General features: G+C 36.4%; 1 protein-coding gene across 1 annotated transcript in view; it reads right to left on the bottom strand.

Moving 5' to 3' along the window:
• Positions 1-16747, bottom strand: part of LOC124615905 — a 173721-nt gene that overhangs the window by 44881 nt on the left and 112093 nt on the right. Inside the window, exon 3 of the mRNA XM_047144081.1 lies at positions 418-585. Coding sequence (XP_047000037.1) covers positions 418-585 — 168 coding nt within the window. The remainder of the gene's footprint in view (positions 1-417; positions 586-16747) is intronic.

Raw genomic sequence — 16747 nt, 5'->3', positions numbered from 1 at the left:
CATGGAGAAGGACTATGGTGTCCCAATAATGGTGACTGGGGAATGTACTGTGTTCAGATAATGGAGGTCAGCACACCCAGGCAACATTATGCCTGTCCACACTGTAACACATGGAGCACAAAACCAATCGTGTTCAAAATAGTTGGATGTATCCTAATATGGCGAGAGGAAGCAACACGTAATGCTCCAAAGAACCAAAGAACTCTGCTGACCATGATCGTTTTGGTGGTCCATGTGTTTTGGTTGGGGGGGGGGGGGGGGAATAATGTAGCATGGGCATACTACCCTCCAGAGCTTTGAACATGGTACACTCACCAGTCAACATTGTTGTGACATTGTGTTAGAACAATAATGATTAATATAAAATTATGTAGTCAATATATGAATAAGAATCAAAATTCTCTCGCAGACTCTTACCTCCTTAATTGGGCAGTTAACTGCAGGTTCCGTCTTCTCAATAAAATCTGACCACACTTCACCAGAATCATGAATATGCTCACATAAATCTTCTTTTACCTTTGTCATGAATTGTTTACAAGTGTGAGTCTCATATTTACTCTCGCACCGCTTTAAATCCACTACAACCTACAGCATAATACAAGAGAATAAGTTATTTAGATTTCTTTATTCACTACAAATCATGATATTTTTATTCATTTACAGTTTCTTCTGTTATACAGAAAAATGTTTCCATTTCCTTTTGAGACAGCAAAAAGTTATACCAGGTCTAACATTACTGTTACATCTATACGTATTTTCTGTATAATTAAATAAACAAATGTTTCAGAAATGTAAAACAGATGGTGTACCTTTTCTGAAGAGGTCAATAGCCTAGACCAAAATAAAATAGTACAATAAAGAAGACAATTAGGACTACTTCTTCTTACTACCACCGTCATAACTTACTTTGTTGGTTGCTGGGATGAAATGTTCCACATTTTAAATTTTATACAGAAATTACTGCTACGAAATTACAAAATATTCAGTGACTCCTTTCAAATGGGCCAATGGTCCTATTTATTAATGCATCGTTGAAGCAGCGATGCAACAGCTTTATGTAATTTTGTGACCAATATTCACACATTAACACTAATGCCAGGTACTATAAAAAAGCCAGGAACCATAAAATTTGATGCAGAGGGAAAGAAACAAGCACTGAAGTAATAAGTTCAGTTACATTTAATTATTGAATATAGTACTGGTAATTTGGACTTCCTTACTTAAAGAAAGCACAAAAAGCTTTGGTATATATAATTACAAATCTAATGCAATTGCAAACACAAAATCAATTTATTAAACTGTACAATTTCGTCTGTCCATTTGAGCTCAGTGTTATTGGATGTAAGTTCAGATACAAGGGAAGCTCAAGGCATGTCAAGAGCATCAATGAAATTGTTAGAGCCTCCAAAAGCTGGACAATAACACACTATACGAAATAAATCATAAGTTTGTACCTTACCGAATCAAACATTTATATTCCTTTGTTTTTTGTATGTACTCATGGAATAAACAAAATAATACAATGTATGATACTTTTACACGCATAGATCATATGTTCCCCTAATTTCAACAAATGACAATTGTTCATTGTTCTGTGAAACATAGTGAAACAAAACTATTTGATGATAGGACACTGAAACTGATATCATTGCAACCATCCTGGTTTAACCTTAAATTAACATATAACAGAATAACGTTGTTATATTTGTTTGAAATTACTAAAATCCAAAAATAAATGTGTTATTTTGTCGAAAGCTGACATCTTGAGATCGTGACTGTGTTGAATTATGGCTTAATTGCTACATTAAAATAAAAACAGTAACCATACTACTGTTAATAATGCTATTCATTAGGAACAAATAGAGAACTGTCAAGTCATGTGAATAGGTTCATGTTCAGATGGTGTTTAAATTTGAAATTAAGTTATTCTGTAACTGTGGTGTTCACAGATTTTGGCAGAAGTACCTTGGGATTTTGGTGCCCTACAGCAAAAATTAAAAATGTAAGGAAGAAGGAATATTTTGTTGCAAAAGGACCTAACAATGACTTATAACACTGCAAATACGTTTTTTGGTTTTGTGTTACTTCCTTCGAAAATCCTGTGTCTGTATAATGCATTAATGGCTACTGGTTTTCAGTGTAAGTAAAACAAAACTATACATATCTTTTGTTTAAAATTTGTTTACATTATTATAATTGAACTTTTGGTAGTTTTACAATAAAACTCCTTTTTCTGCTGTAAGGAACCACAAACTCAAGGAATTTTTCTCGAATCAGGGACCATTCTTTGTACACCATTTTGTAACTTCAAGTGTGAGCAACCATCTGAAGATGAACCTGTCACTTCGAAACTGGTAACAGTGCTCTGTATACCTAATAAATGTCATTGTTAATGGTGTCTGGTTACCGATTTATGCAAATAAATACATGTCTTCAAAAAGAAGCTAAGGTTTTATGCCCACAAGGATTGAACCCTATATCATGTACCTGATAAGATTTTGAAAGATAAACTTTAGCTGAAACAGAAACAACTGCACAGAAACGCTTTCAGTGAATATTAACTGCAGTTTTATTCAAAAAGTTTTAAGTGGAGATCGGGAGTATAAAAATAAATTAAATAAAAAATCTACACCAAGCAGTGACATTAATTATGTTACTTAAAATTTCACTCATATGACAACTTCAATTTGAAATTTTATTTAAAGTGATGATGATGATTGTGATGACGACGATGACTATGAGGCCATCACATCCAAGGTCAGTTTGAAAATTCTTCCAGTATGTGGCTTTTCAGAGTTTATAGTTTATTCAGTCATGTGTTATGGGCTCAGTCTTCTCAGGAAACGATCAGAGAATCTAAGAATACTTAAGACTATAAGGTTAATATTGGTTAAAAAAGTAAGGGTAAAGAACATTTTCAAAACTACAAATCTTCCCTTGGTTTATGTAACATTTTTAACTCTCTCTCTGCCTCATCTGTAGATTTTAATGTTTGCTCTCTTGAATGGAAATCAATTATTAGCTTCGTTTACAGACTTCTACACTTTTTTCTTCTAATAATGCTTTTGGCTATGATTGTGTATGAAGTCTCTTTTTTTTACAGATGACTCACCATTAGGTTCGTCGACTTATCTAAATGTATAGGTGATGTATTATCATTATAAATGTATTATTATCCATATTCATTGCTGGAAAGTCGTTAGCTTCACCTAGTTCTTTAGGAATAAGTCTCTGCAACTCCTTTAACACATTTAGCCAGAAATGGTCACAGATTTTCCAACCTAGTTCCACACCATAACTTAAGCATTTACAGTAGCATCAAACCGAATTAATTGTTTAACTTTTTATAAGGAGTGTCCAGACTTAATGCTGTGTGATATTAATTTTCATTTTCTTATCTTTTTAATTTTTTCCCCACTCACTGCAAACCTGTCCCTGCTAAATTGCCATTATCAAGTTATGTTATTTTGTCTAGGTGAATTAAGGTGGTAATTAATTTGTTATGACAGTAAACTGGCAGTTTCGCAAATACACACATCAAAACAAGTCTTGCATCACCTCCATCTCAGAGTTCTGGGACCTGTACAGAAAATTGGGATAGAGATCAACATAAACACCATTTCCGCCCTTTTTATTTACCTGCAAACCACACATTTCATGTTGTAGCACCATACAGCGAGACCCTCAGATGTGGTGGACCAAATTGCAGTACACACCAGTACCTCTAATACCAAGTAGCACGTCCTCTTTCACTAATGCATGTCTGTATTCGTCTTGGCGTACTATCCACAAGGTCATCAAGGCACTGTTGGTCCAGATTGAACCACTCCTCAACGGCGATTCGACGTAGATCCCTAAGAGTGCTTGGTGGGTCACATCATCCATAAACAGCTCTTTTCAATCTATCCCAGGCATCTTCGATAGGGTTCATGTCTGGAGAACATGCTGGCAATGTCGTTATCCTGAAGGAAGTCGTTCACAATATGTGCACCATGAGGGCGCGAATTGTCATCCACAAAGACAAATGCCTCGCCAATATGCTGCCGATATGGTTGCACTGTCGGTTGGAGGATGGCATTCATGTATCATACAGCCTTTATGGCACCTTCCATGACCACCAGCGGCATACGTCGGCCCCACATGAAGCCACCCCAAAACAGTAGGGAACCTCCACCTTGCTGCACTCGCTGGGCAGTGTGTCTAAAGTGTTCAGCCCGACCAGGTTTCCTACAAACGCGTCTCCGACGATTGTCTGGTTGAAGGCATATGCGACACTCATCAGTGAAGAGAACATGATGCCAATCCTGAGCTCTCCATTCGGAAGTTGCTGGGCCCGTCTGTACTGCGCTGCATGGTGTCATGGTTGCAAAGATGGACCTCTGCATGGACATCGGGAGTGAAGGTGCTCATCAGGCAGCCTATTGCGCACAATTTGAGTCGTAACTCGACGTCCTGTGGCTGCACGAAAAGCGTTATTCAATACGTTGGCGTTGCTTTCAGGGTTCCTCCGACCCATAATCTGTAGGTAGCGGTCACCTACTGCAGTAGTATCTCTTGGGCGGCCTGAGCAAGGAATTTCATCGACATTTCCTGTCTCTCGGTATCTCCTCCCTGTCTGAACATCACCACTTTGGTTCACTCCGAGATGACTGGACACTTCCCTTGTTAAGAGCACTTCCTGGCACAAATTAACAATGCGGACGCGATCGAACCGCGGTATTGTGTCTACAGACAACACAACCCATGTACTTTCTTCCTGGTGGAATGACGAACTGATGGGCTGTCCAATCCTCTCCGTCTAATAGGCGCTGCTCATGCATTGTTGTTTACATTTTTGGGCAGGTTTAGTGACATCTCTGAACAGTCAAAGGGACTGTGTCTGTGATACAATATCCACAATGAACGTCTATCTTCAGGAGTTCTGGGAACAGGGGCGATGCAAAACCTTTTTTGATGTGTTTATAAAACATTATCACCATTGTTCATGTACATAATCTGGAAACATGTCAGAGAGTCAATACAAAACATATGATAACGTCATAATTTACATAAAATTGTCGAAAATAGGACTTAACAAAAATATTCACATAAAATACGGAAACGCCTACGCAACACACACCTATAAATTAATAGCACCTATGATCGCTAGAAACATAGACTTCTACTAATATAAAGCAGCGACTGATATATGTACAAACTAATAGTGTATATATCATCTGTATAACAGTGCTTATATTTTGTAAACAAATGATACTGTAGCTCCAAAACTGTCAAATTACTGTCATAACAAATTAACGCCTTAACTCAGCAAATATAGAATGACAGTCATAATACATTTGCCAATGGTGTTAATATATATATATATATATATATATATATATATATATATATATATATATATACAGACAATATATTATGCCTTGACAATAGCAATAAGCTTGAAAACAACAACTAGCCAAAACAGATCTGTAGTCAAATGGAGGAAAGAAAAAGTAATATAATACAGCTAGAAGTCGTGATGCTCTTTACAAATATGTTACTGATGACTCACATGACACTACAGGCCTTATGGAATATAACTACTTAACATTAATAACATTCGGTTGGTGAAACTCCATAAATCAGCTTTTGGATAACTTTTCACATTAAATAAATTTCATGATTTAAAATACCATGGAATTCAATTTTTTCTCTTTTTCTTAGCTTCTGAATCCACTGTCTGTAAATGATAGGAAAGTCTATAAAATACAGTAATCCATGAAAAGGGCACACTAAAGAGCAGACTGTCAAGCTACATAAAATACCTCTGCAGTCTGTTTTTACACTATGTACTGTAGTCTATGCATTAAATATATATATTCTAGCATAATGTTTCATACTGTGCTTACAAAATAAATAGTTTTTAACACATATAAAAAACAGGTTTACCATATTTTGTGCATCAAAAGAAACTAACAGCTCAAGCTACAGTCAATTATCTTCAAACGCCTCTTCAATGGCAATTAATTCATTATTGCTAGTAAATGCCTAATGAATTACCTCATACTTAAGAAATTAAGATCTTCCAGGAAAAGTTGATGGAATAATATCTATAATCACAGCATTCATTCACTAGAATAAATGTTACAACAAAGATTTTACACTTTGTAATTGTAAATAATTGTTTGCAATTTCTAAATAAAATCGGGATTGTGTACTGTATAATTAAAAATTAATACCAATCTCACATTTATTCATCTCCAACCGATATGATATAAAAAAAGACATAAGGTATGGTGTGACATCTGGTGTCCAAGTGGATAAATCAGGGGATTGTAAAATAAATACTTATTTATGTATATTAGCTAATTATTCTTTGAGAAAAATAGCTATATAGTGACAAAATGAAGAATAATTAAAATATGATACATTATTAGCTGTAGCAATACCAGCACATTTTCCATAATGCATAATACCATGGGGAGTAAATTGTGACAGCCAACATAAATTCCGTAAGAAAACAAATTGCCTTCAGTGGGTTTAATTTTTATTAATGAAATACTTTTTAAATAGTGAGTGATGTATATGTACAAAACCTAAAAATATCTTTTAGCACAATCCTAGAAACATCAATGTACTTCCATAATGTTTACACCAAATGAAGAGTACTTTTCGACCACAAATCTTTTTTTAAATATAAATTTCGTGAACTGCCATTAATTTTCATTCACAGTATTCCTTTTAAAATTGTATAGATGTGTAAGAAGGGACCTAACCTTGAAAATATGAATATGGCATTTGCCACAAAAAGTCACATTCACTTACCAACACTTACATTTTTTGTCAAGTTTCACTGAAAATTTTAAAACAATCACCAAATGTGATGTAAGACATCGTTAAAACAATATTTTTTGAATTTTAAAATATAATGGAGACATATTCAGGTTTATAATTACTTAGAAGCGTTGGTGGCCTCAAAGGCTACATTCTATGGATAGAAAATAGTGCAGTGCGAATCTAAAATTCATTTTTAAAATAATATTGTAATTTAACATAGTAATGGGCCAGACAAAAATCAGGACTGCAAGATACCTCCTTAAGAAAATCACCGCCACATAATGGGATTTATCATATTAAAAAAAATTTTACAGTTAAATAACAATTGGGAAAAATTTCTTACAGTTCAGTGTAGAAACAATAACGATTCAGTTGAATGATTTTAAATCCAGAGCTAAATCAGGAGAATATTCATTTAAACGAGTATTGTGGCCAAGTTCGTTCACCTGGAGAATATTTTTATTGAAAGTATGTTAAAATTGTAACAGTGTGGTATCTATTGTTACACTGAATATGTTGTAAGTGAAGGCATTGTGGGTGGCACACTGAATGTTGTAGTAATGAGAAGAGCGAAAAAAACGATTGATCAAAAGAAGTAAATGTAAAGTTAACATTTATCAGTGAAAGGACAGTTGTAAGTAGGCTGTTTAGGTTCTTATATTGGTAACGCCGCTGCCACATAGCGCTCTGTATGAAAATCACTGGCTGTGCTGTGTGCATTCTGTGGCTGATTGGCATTGTTGTAATACTCGCCATTGTACGTTGGGCAGTTGGCCGTTAACAGCGGGTAGCGTTGCGCAGTTGGAGGTGAGCCGCCAGCAGTGGTGGATGTGGGGAAGTGAGATGGCGGATTTTTGGGAATGGATAATCTGGAGGTGTGTCCATCAGAAACAGTACATTTGTAAGAATGGATGTCATTAACTGCTATGTATATTATGACTATTAAGGTAAATACATTGTTTGTTCTCTATTAAAATCTTTCATTTGCTAACTATGCCTATCAGTAGTTAGTGCCTTCCGTAGTTTGAATCTTTTATTTAGCTGGCAGTAGTGGCGCTCGCTGTATTGCAGTAGTTCGAATAATGAAGATTTTTGTGAGGTAAGTGATTTGTGAAAGGTATAGGTTAATGTTAGTCAGGGCCATTCTTTTGTAGGGATTATTGAAAGTCAGATCGCGTTGCGCTAAAAAATATTGTGTGTCTGTTTAAGCACAGTCATGTACAATTTTTCTAAGGGGACGTTTCATATGTCGACCCTTAGCCGATGATACCTCACTGGAATCTTCTGATTTTTTTCTTGTAGTTCGTGTAATTAGTGTAGCTATTGTTTATTGCTAGCGCGTAATTGTAGAGAGAATCTCCTTTGTAGTTGCAGTCTTTCATTGTTGTACAGTAAAACAATTGTGGCATGCATGTAGATCTGCACCAAGTATTTCGCAGTTGCGCTTGCAATTAACTAGATATTATTTTCAGTGCTATGTTAATGTGTTCTCTTATTTTTGCTCTTCAAATTGTGCTTTTCTGTGTTATCGTGTGAAACATTGTGACAATAATGGCGTGTGAAAAACATAACACTAGGCTCCAAAGTAAACTGAGAAATAATAGTGACAACGAGCCTAGCTTATCAGCACCACTGTGTAATGAATTAACAGACATTCGAAGTAGTAATTTGGTAATTGTGCATAGGGAAATGGAGCGGGCGGCAAATAATGGTGTAGACAATGAAACAAGTAGAGAACAGGGAAGCATTATCGATCGATCGGTCGGCAATAGCTCGCCTCAGAAATACGAAATGACAGAACACAATATTGCAAATACTGTAGGCTTAGGTTTTGGGTCCTCGCCGTTTTCTCAGATGAGTCAAGACACATTTTCTGCTTGTCAAAATGTGAATGTTGCCGGTGAAAATGCACTGCCAAAAAGCATAGAGAAACAGGTTCCAGACACAAATACATTATTATTGTAATTAATGCAACAAATGGAACAAAATCAGAGACAAACACAGCAAAAGCTTCAAAAGTTAGACACAATGGAACAAAATCAGAGACAAACACAGCAAAAGCTTCAAAAGTTAGACACAATGCTTGAACAAACACGTTAAGATTTAACTACTGAGTTACATAACATTGAATCGAAATGTCAAAAAGTCTGTAATGACGTAAAAACACAAATTTGTGAGCATTTTCAACCTATTTTTTCGCGGCATGAAAATGCGTTACAGAATCACGAAGCAGCCATAAAAGAACTGCAAACTATTGTTCACGAAAATCATGAGACCTTGCAAGCTAAAATTGACTCAGTTGCATCTATCGATTCGGTTACTCAACCTGCAAAAACTCAGGAAAATTTAAAGGACACAAAAGATACTCTGAAAATTGGTTCAGAGACACACATGGAGGAAATTAGTTCATTATCAGAGAAAGTAGTTAAACTTTCGGATCAGCTAAATAATTTATCTACGAAGGTAGATGATATCTGAATGACACAAAACTGGTAGTCTTTGATGACACAGAAGAGTGCGAACAACTTAGGAAATTCAAACAAAATCAAAATCAAATTAATACACAACACCAAAGAGAAATCCGGGAAGTACAAGATCAGCTGACACAGGTAATACAAGAATTACGTATTTCAGAGGACACTCGCGCTCCAATGCGGGAAGAGGGACATGGAAATACGGAACAGCCATAAAATAATAACACGGGGTACTTCGGAAATTACGCAAGAGATTGGCACGGTACACCGAATTTTGAGATGGAACCACCGAAACGAAGTAACAATGACCGATATGCGACTCGCCGACATGATGATTTTGACTATAAGCTGTTTATTACTACACGTAAATTCAAAACATTTAAGAATTCCGGCAACGACATTCATCCACAAGCGTGGCTTCATCAATTCTCTCATTGTTTTCCTCCCAACTGGTCATTAGAGCACAGATTAGAATTTATGTGTGGCTATTTAGAGAATGAACCAGCTGTAAGAATGCGATCGGTCATTCACGATTGCCACAGTGAAGCAGAATTTTATCATGCCTTCCTCTCAGCATATTGGTCTCAAGCTACACAAGACAGAGTAAAACATAGCATCATAATGATGAAACATTTCGAACAATCTGAATTTTCCAGTCTTGTGAAATATTTTGAAGACATCTTGCACAAGAATCAGTACCTGCCAAACCCATACAGCCCCTCAGAACTCATCCGCATTTGCTTAATCAAATTACCTGAACATTTACGACATATTATTTTGGCAGGACGTTGCAAAGACGACATTGAAGCTTTTCAGGGACTCTTACAAGAATTAGAAATTGACACTGACAATCGCGGAACGCGAAAACAGGAGCACAACAATTATAGGTCACATCCATCACAATTCCGCGATGACAGAAATAATAACTGGACACGACAAGGCTATTATTACAACGTAAATCGTGACCAAAACAGACACCACCCGTATGACAACCGTTGGCAGAGTAATAATTACAGAAAAAGATCGCATTTCCATGGTAATGAATGTGACAGAGACAACCATAAAAACAGACAATGTGGGAACCAAAACTATTATTATGAAGGGAAACAGAATGACTTCAGACACAACGGTCCTCCTTGCAGTTACGACTCAGGGGAAATTCTCCACCACGTGACCGACAAGAAATTAATTACAGAAATTACCGACATGACGACAGACGATGTAATCGTAACGACAGACATGAATTGCATCAGAACTGGCGAGATTCAAACAGGGCAAGGCCATCCCCACAAGGTGAATTTGTAGAAGTTAGGTCTCCTAATCCCAATAACGACGCGCGCCAACAAAGAGACAGACAGTAACTCGCACCACAGGCAGCCACGTGCGCCGGCTGGTTCAGAGAAAAATAACATAGACGCTAACCTTGAGAAAAACTTTAGCATTCCTTACAGACCTACATAACATGATAATTGCGTTAAAGCTGAAACTCTGAGTACTAGGAAGAGTAAAGGTTTACACCACATTTCACATGTAAAACCGTTTATTGAAACATAATCTGTTTTTTAACTTAGTCTTTGCCTTAAAACTTTTCACTTCACGCTACAAGTACAATTTGTCACACTGAGAATCTGTTAACATGCAACAATGTTTGAAGTTAAATATCCAGTCAAGAACCAAGAGAACTTATTTAAACAGAAATTACGAATGCATTGTTATAGTGAACAGAGGACAGGGTGTTATTGTGTGTGTACATTCTTGCTTGTTAATTGCACGATTATGTAACGACTATAAGGCTTACATACTTAAAACATATACTGCTAATGAGATTTTAATGCAACATTTTGGTTTACTTGAAAATACATTATGGATTTAAAGAGCTTTCTGAGAGATACCAGATGACACAGTGGTTAGTTTATGTGACAGCTACACGATTTTATCACGACGCTACTAATGAGTGACCATTTACAATGTTGCTTTTGAGGTGTTTGTGTTTTATATCTGCACAGTTTTTCTGAATTCTTCTGGAAAGTAAAACATGTTTTAGTAGTAACTTTTCTGGTATAGCTGCAATGAGACAGCTTTTTTCGTAGCACAACAATACGTTACATTATAGTACTTTCTTGATCACGGTAAGGTACGTAATTACTGCGATATCTATACGCAAAGTATTTCACTTTCGTTTATGATGAGGTAAGTACCTCGATTTCAGCAGAACTTTGCTTACAGAGGACGATAACTACGACACTTCCACAGAGATTATCTTACAACAAGACGCACAGTTTAGCGCTACAGTACACGTATTTGAGTGATTAATTTTGTACTTAAAACATTTATTTTTATAGGTTTTTGAATTATAATGATACAGAGGTTTCCCGTTATACATTTCATTCCATTGCTGTAATCTGTAACACCTGAGGGTATAATTACATTAATCCTTGGGGGGGGGGGGGTACACGCTTACTTTGTGTACCATGTGTTTGGCAAGCACAAGGAGCCCTAGCTAATATGGTATTTGCTTATACAACTTTACACGTCGGTACCATATTTCTCTAACACTGAATTACACAGCTACCTGATTATTTAACAGAGAAACAAAATTTTTTTTACTATGTCAGTGACACATGTTTACGCAATTACACAGCTGGATAATTTCACACTTATGAAATTGTATTTCGTCTGTGCTTTGTGAACTGTTCATATTTTTTCAGAACCATTGTGATACTATGAGAGCTTTGAATGATGGATTTGGTAAGGGAGCATGATTTTTAAAGTACGTTTGAGGTAGATGACACTATTGAAATGAGCAGAGAATTTTTTTTAGGTTTTGAAATTATTGCAGAAAGCTACGACGATTTTGAGATTTGACTGAGGTGTTATGATTTTATTATTACAACGACAATGTGTATTATGCTGTTGAGGAATGTTTATTGTGCTATGTGTTTATTATGATGAAATATTGAAGAAGTGTCGACGAATATGTATATGTCTAATAAGGTAATGAATAAGGAGTAGTGGTTAGGGACTCTGACTTGTGAAAAAGGATGTTGGAAACCAAGAATCGTACTTTAAGAGGTATGAAATGTTTGTAAATGCATGACTGTATCACAATGTCGGCGAAAACTTTTGGACACTGTTACATTTATAGGATTTTGTTTCTACTCATTTGTAACGCAAATTCTCGACCTGTGAAATTTTATATGAGACTGTCACTGTAGTGCAAACTGGTGTAGTAAATATTTTGGTAAGGAAGGTAGGTCACTGTAAGCACCCAGCTGCGCGACAATCGCCTGGAAAAAAGCCATTACTGTGTGCCTTTCAGAGGCGCAGGTGAAAAAAGAGGCCATTATCATCGCTATTGACATTCTTTGTAGAAAGCATCGCAAATACGACACGCCCAAACTTGAAAACATATAATTACACTGTGGAGCTCTTAATCTATGATATTTACTGATATGAAATGATGAGAAACATTTCACGTCTATTGTCTTGCTAGTTGAAAGATTATTTACTGGATTATGAAACGCCATATGGCTAGTGAAAGACGTTTCACGCCTTGCTTTGCCTATTTTGTTTAATATCTAGTTTCTAGCTGTGCTGCAGCATTGGTTACAATAAAATTTAATGGATGTACTAATATAGATATGTTATGCCTACAGATCCAGTAAATAATAACTTTATGATCTTCTTCAAAAAAATTTCCCCTTCACAGGACTTGCATACATAATTTTCTTTTCAACTACTTGGTAATACTTCTCGTAGAATAAGTTGTGGTGCACCATTTTAATTACATAGACATTAAGATGTGACTAGACATTTCCCTTATCTGCATTGTTGTCTTTAGTGTAATATTTTTTCTGCTTGAGCTTTGTCATGTTTAGGTATAAGTTATAGCATTTGCTGCTGCTGTTTGCCAGGCATACTGTTACTAAATTTCACTTTGTCTTACTCTGTTAAGCCAGTTTTACTACTGATTTATATTTCTTGTTGCTGCACATTGGCTCATATTAGTTTCTTATGTTGCATTTGCTTGGTAATTTAGAGTTACTGTAGCTTGCTTTGCCAATTTCCATTTTTTTGTCATTGCTGCATTGCTGCATTGCCTCGTCCCTTAGTTTAGCATCTGAGCTCCGTAGATTTAAGTTAGCTTAAGAAAGGGTAGGATATATAAGAGAACGAGTTGTCATGAATTGGAAGAAATGCATTGAGAACCTATAAGAAAATGGTTTGGCCAAAAAAGTATTTTGAAAGAGGATATGAACAAAAAAGTAGGGTTTAGAGACAACAGGTTTAGGTAGGATTTTCTTAGAAATAAATGATGAGGTAAGATAATGGAAAATAAATAATGAGGTACGAAATATGTGAACATATAAATACAGAATGCATGCTTGGATAGGATTTTTTTGGTGGAAACAAATGTTGAAATAAGACGAAAGATCTATGGAATGAAGTTTTGGGTTGGACTACAGTACCAAATGTTACACTGTAAACAAATCCTGTCCTTTCCACCTGTGTTATTCTGCTATGTGTTTGTGTACCCTTGTGTATTTGTCTTTTTCCTGTCTTTATGTGTTTAGCTGATGAGAGTTACGTTGTAGATTATTTCTAATAATACGTTATTTACTTTGTCAAGATGTTTAGACATTATTTATCTGTTCTGTCCTGTTGCTCATATGTGAAGCTGATGTTTCAAAAGTTATTCTGATTTTTATGGATGTACTTATGTCATAATTTTTGTAACACTGATGTGCATGTTTATTTCTATTCTTTTGTAAAGCCTGTTTTACTACAAATGTTATCTGTATTGTTATGTTTTTTAATGATGTATTTTGTACCTTTGTTATTGTATTCTTATGTTATAAAATTGTAATTGACACCAGTTCATCAAATTAAGTAACATGTAAGTTACATTGCACTCCACACGTTTCTGTTGGTCATAGTATATAGACAATATGTGAGAAGTAGGGACTGTTTGTGTTTGCACGTGTGTTAATAGTTCAGCAAGGGACTGGTTAACAGCACTGCTGCTTCCAAGGATAATTCCAAAAACTTTGTGAGTGTACAAGTGGTGGTTTATGGACTTGCTATACTCTCCGCAAGACCCTTCGATGGTGATTGTGCACCTGCACAGTCGCAACAGATGGCTGCTAGCCGTCTCTACAAGGACTACAGTGGGTCTGCATCTCTGTTGGCCCACCAATACCATTATTTCTTCAAGGACTGCAGTGGGTCTGCACCTCTGGTGGCCCACCAATAACATAAACTCTACCAGGACTACAGTGGGTCTGCTCTGTGATGACCTACCTACCAATATTCTTCAAAACTTCGACTGACTCTGCTGTGGGTTTGCTCTGTTGTGGCCCATTACCTGTCTGGCTCTGAGCACTATGGGACTTAACAGCTATGGTCATCAGTCTGTCAAGAGTCAGCACTGTCTTTCTGTTGGAAGGACAACACTACTTCAAGACTGCATGGAAATCCACTACTTCCATGTGCATTCTCTTTTACTGCTCAGACTTTGAGTAAGAAAAAAGCACTGCAATTTTACCGTGATGAATGATCAGGACTGTCTTTATGGACTGTGAGAAAATTTTAGCTTTTGACCAACATTGTATCAATAAGTGTGTGCATTTGATATCTTTGTTATTATAATTACGAAAAATTTTATCAAATCATTATTGGCCACTGCCCAAAACAATTTGTAAAATTTTTGTGGGGAGCATGGGGGCTATGTAAGTAGGCTGTTTAGGTTCTTATATTGGTAACGCCGCTGCCACGTAGCGCTCTGTATGAAAATCACTGGCTGTGCTTTGTGCAGTCTGTGGCTGATTGGCATTGTTGTAATACTCGCCATTGTAGCGTTGGGCAGTTGGCTGTTAACAGCGCATAGCGTTGTGCAGTTGGAGGTGAGCCGCCAGCAGTGGTGGATGTGGGGAAATGAGATGGCGGATTTTTGGGAATGGATAATCTGGAGGTGTGTCCATCAGAAACAGCACATTTGTAAGAATGGATGTCAGTAAATGCTATATATATTATGACTATTAAGGTAAATACATTGTTTGTTCTCTATCAAAATCTTTCATTTGCTAACTATGCCTGTCAGTAGTTAGTGCCTTCTGTAGTTTGAATCTTTTATTTAGCTGGCGGTAGTGGCGCTCGCTGTATTGCAGTAGTTCGAGTAACGAAGATTTTTGTGAGGTAAGTGATTTGTGAAAGGTATAGGTTAATGTTAGTCAGGGCCATTCTTTTGTAGGGATTATTGAAAGTCAGATCGCGTTGCGCTAAAAAATATTGTGTGTCAATTTATGCACAGTCATGTATAATTTTAAAAGGGGATGTTTCACAGTAAACATAATACACTGTGGTAGAGTGGACGCCCTTATGTACTGAGGAGAAATGATCCTATTCCTGGAAAGTTGACACCTGCTGCACACTATAAATTCCTTGTTACAGGCCATAGTTTCCTTCCATGTGATTGGTGTTTTGCTCTCATATGGAGGACAATCTTTTTATGTGCACCACCCACGCAATTGGATTCCAGTCATTGACAGTGCCTGAAAAAGCGGATTCCTTGTCTGCAAGGTGGAACAAGAGGGTTTCAGCCCCCTTAGCACTAAACGAAAGGTCCGTTAGAGGCTCATTCCAAATAACTGTGTATGTCTGGCTGTAAATTTCAACTGACAACACTGCAACACTAAGCAGAAGGAAAAGTCATAATATCCTTCCATTGTTGGTTTCTCAAAGTATTAGAAATATGGTGGGACATATGGAAAAAATAAATTTATTGCTGTCTAAAATATCAATTTTTCTATCTTATATGATAAACATTTACCAATAAAAAGTGCCTAGTAGTGAGACTTTCTTGACATGTGTCAGTATATTCCTGCTGAAACTGGGATTTCTATCAGCAGCTACTAAATAAATAGAGTTTCAGCACATAAGTCAAGCAAAAACCATTCACTGGGGATGGAGAAGTAATGCTGAATGAACAGTCGTGCTCAAAAGTATCCGAACGACCTGAATTGCATTTCGCCTGATTCGAATGCCACCCACATAGCGCAGCTGTCTAGCAGGTCCTCTAATCGCCCCTCAGTACAGTCGTTTGACTATTGAAAATGGTTCTAACGAGTCACCACTAGAAAACACTGCACTGCATCGCAATAACTCCAGATGTAGAGTAATACCAAGGTACTACAAATATCAGGGAACATCTTATCACAGATAAGACGGTTCTTCAGGCTTGTAAGTTCACATTTATTACAATACATGACATACATGAAATGTTACCACTCTCATTATTACGTCAGATGGGTAATTCACGTAGTAAGTTCGTCGTATTCATGATTTCCTCTTCAAAATAACATACCGTAGTTATTATTTAACACAAAATGACATTAAAAATTTAAGTTATTCACGAGCAGCTAGTTGAGAATATGTATGAACGTCAAATGACACGACGT

This window comes from Schistocerca americana, chromosome 5, assembly GCF_021461395.2.
Source record: "Schistocerca americana isolate TAMUIC-IGC-003095 chromosome 5, iqSchAmer2.1, whole genome shotgun sequence".
Classification (NCBI taxonomy): Eukaryota; Metazoa; Arthropoda; class Insecta; order Orthoptera; family Acrididae; genus Schistocerca; species Schistocerca americana.
This window is presented reverse-complemented; position numbering and strand designations above follow the sequence as displayed.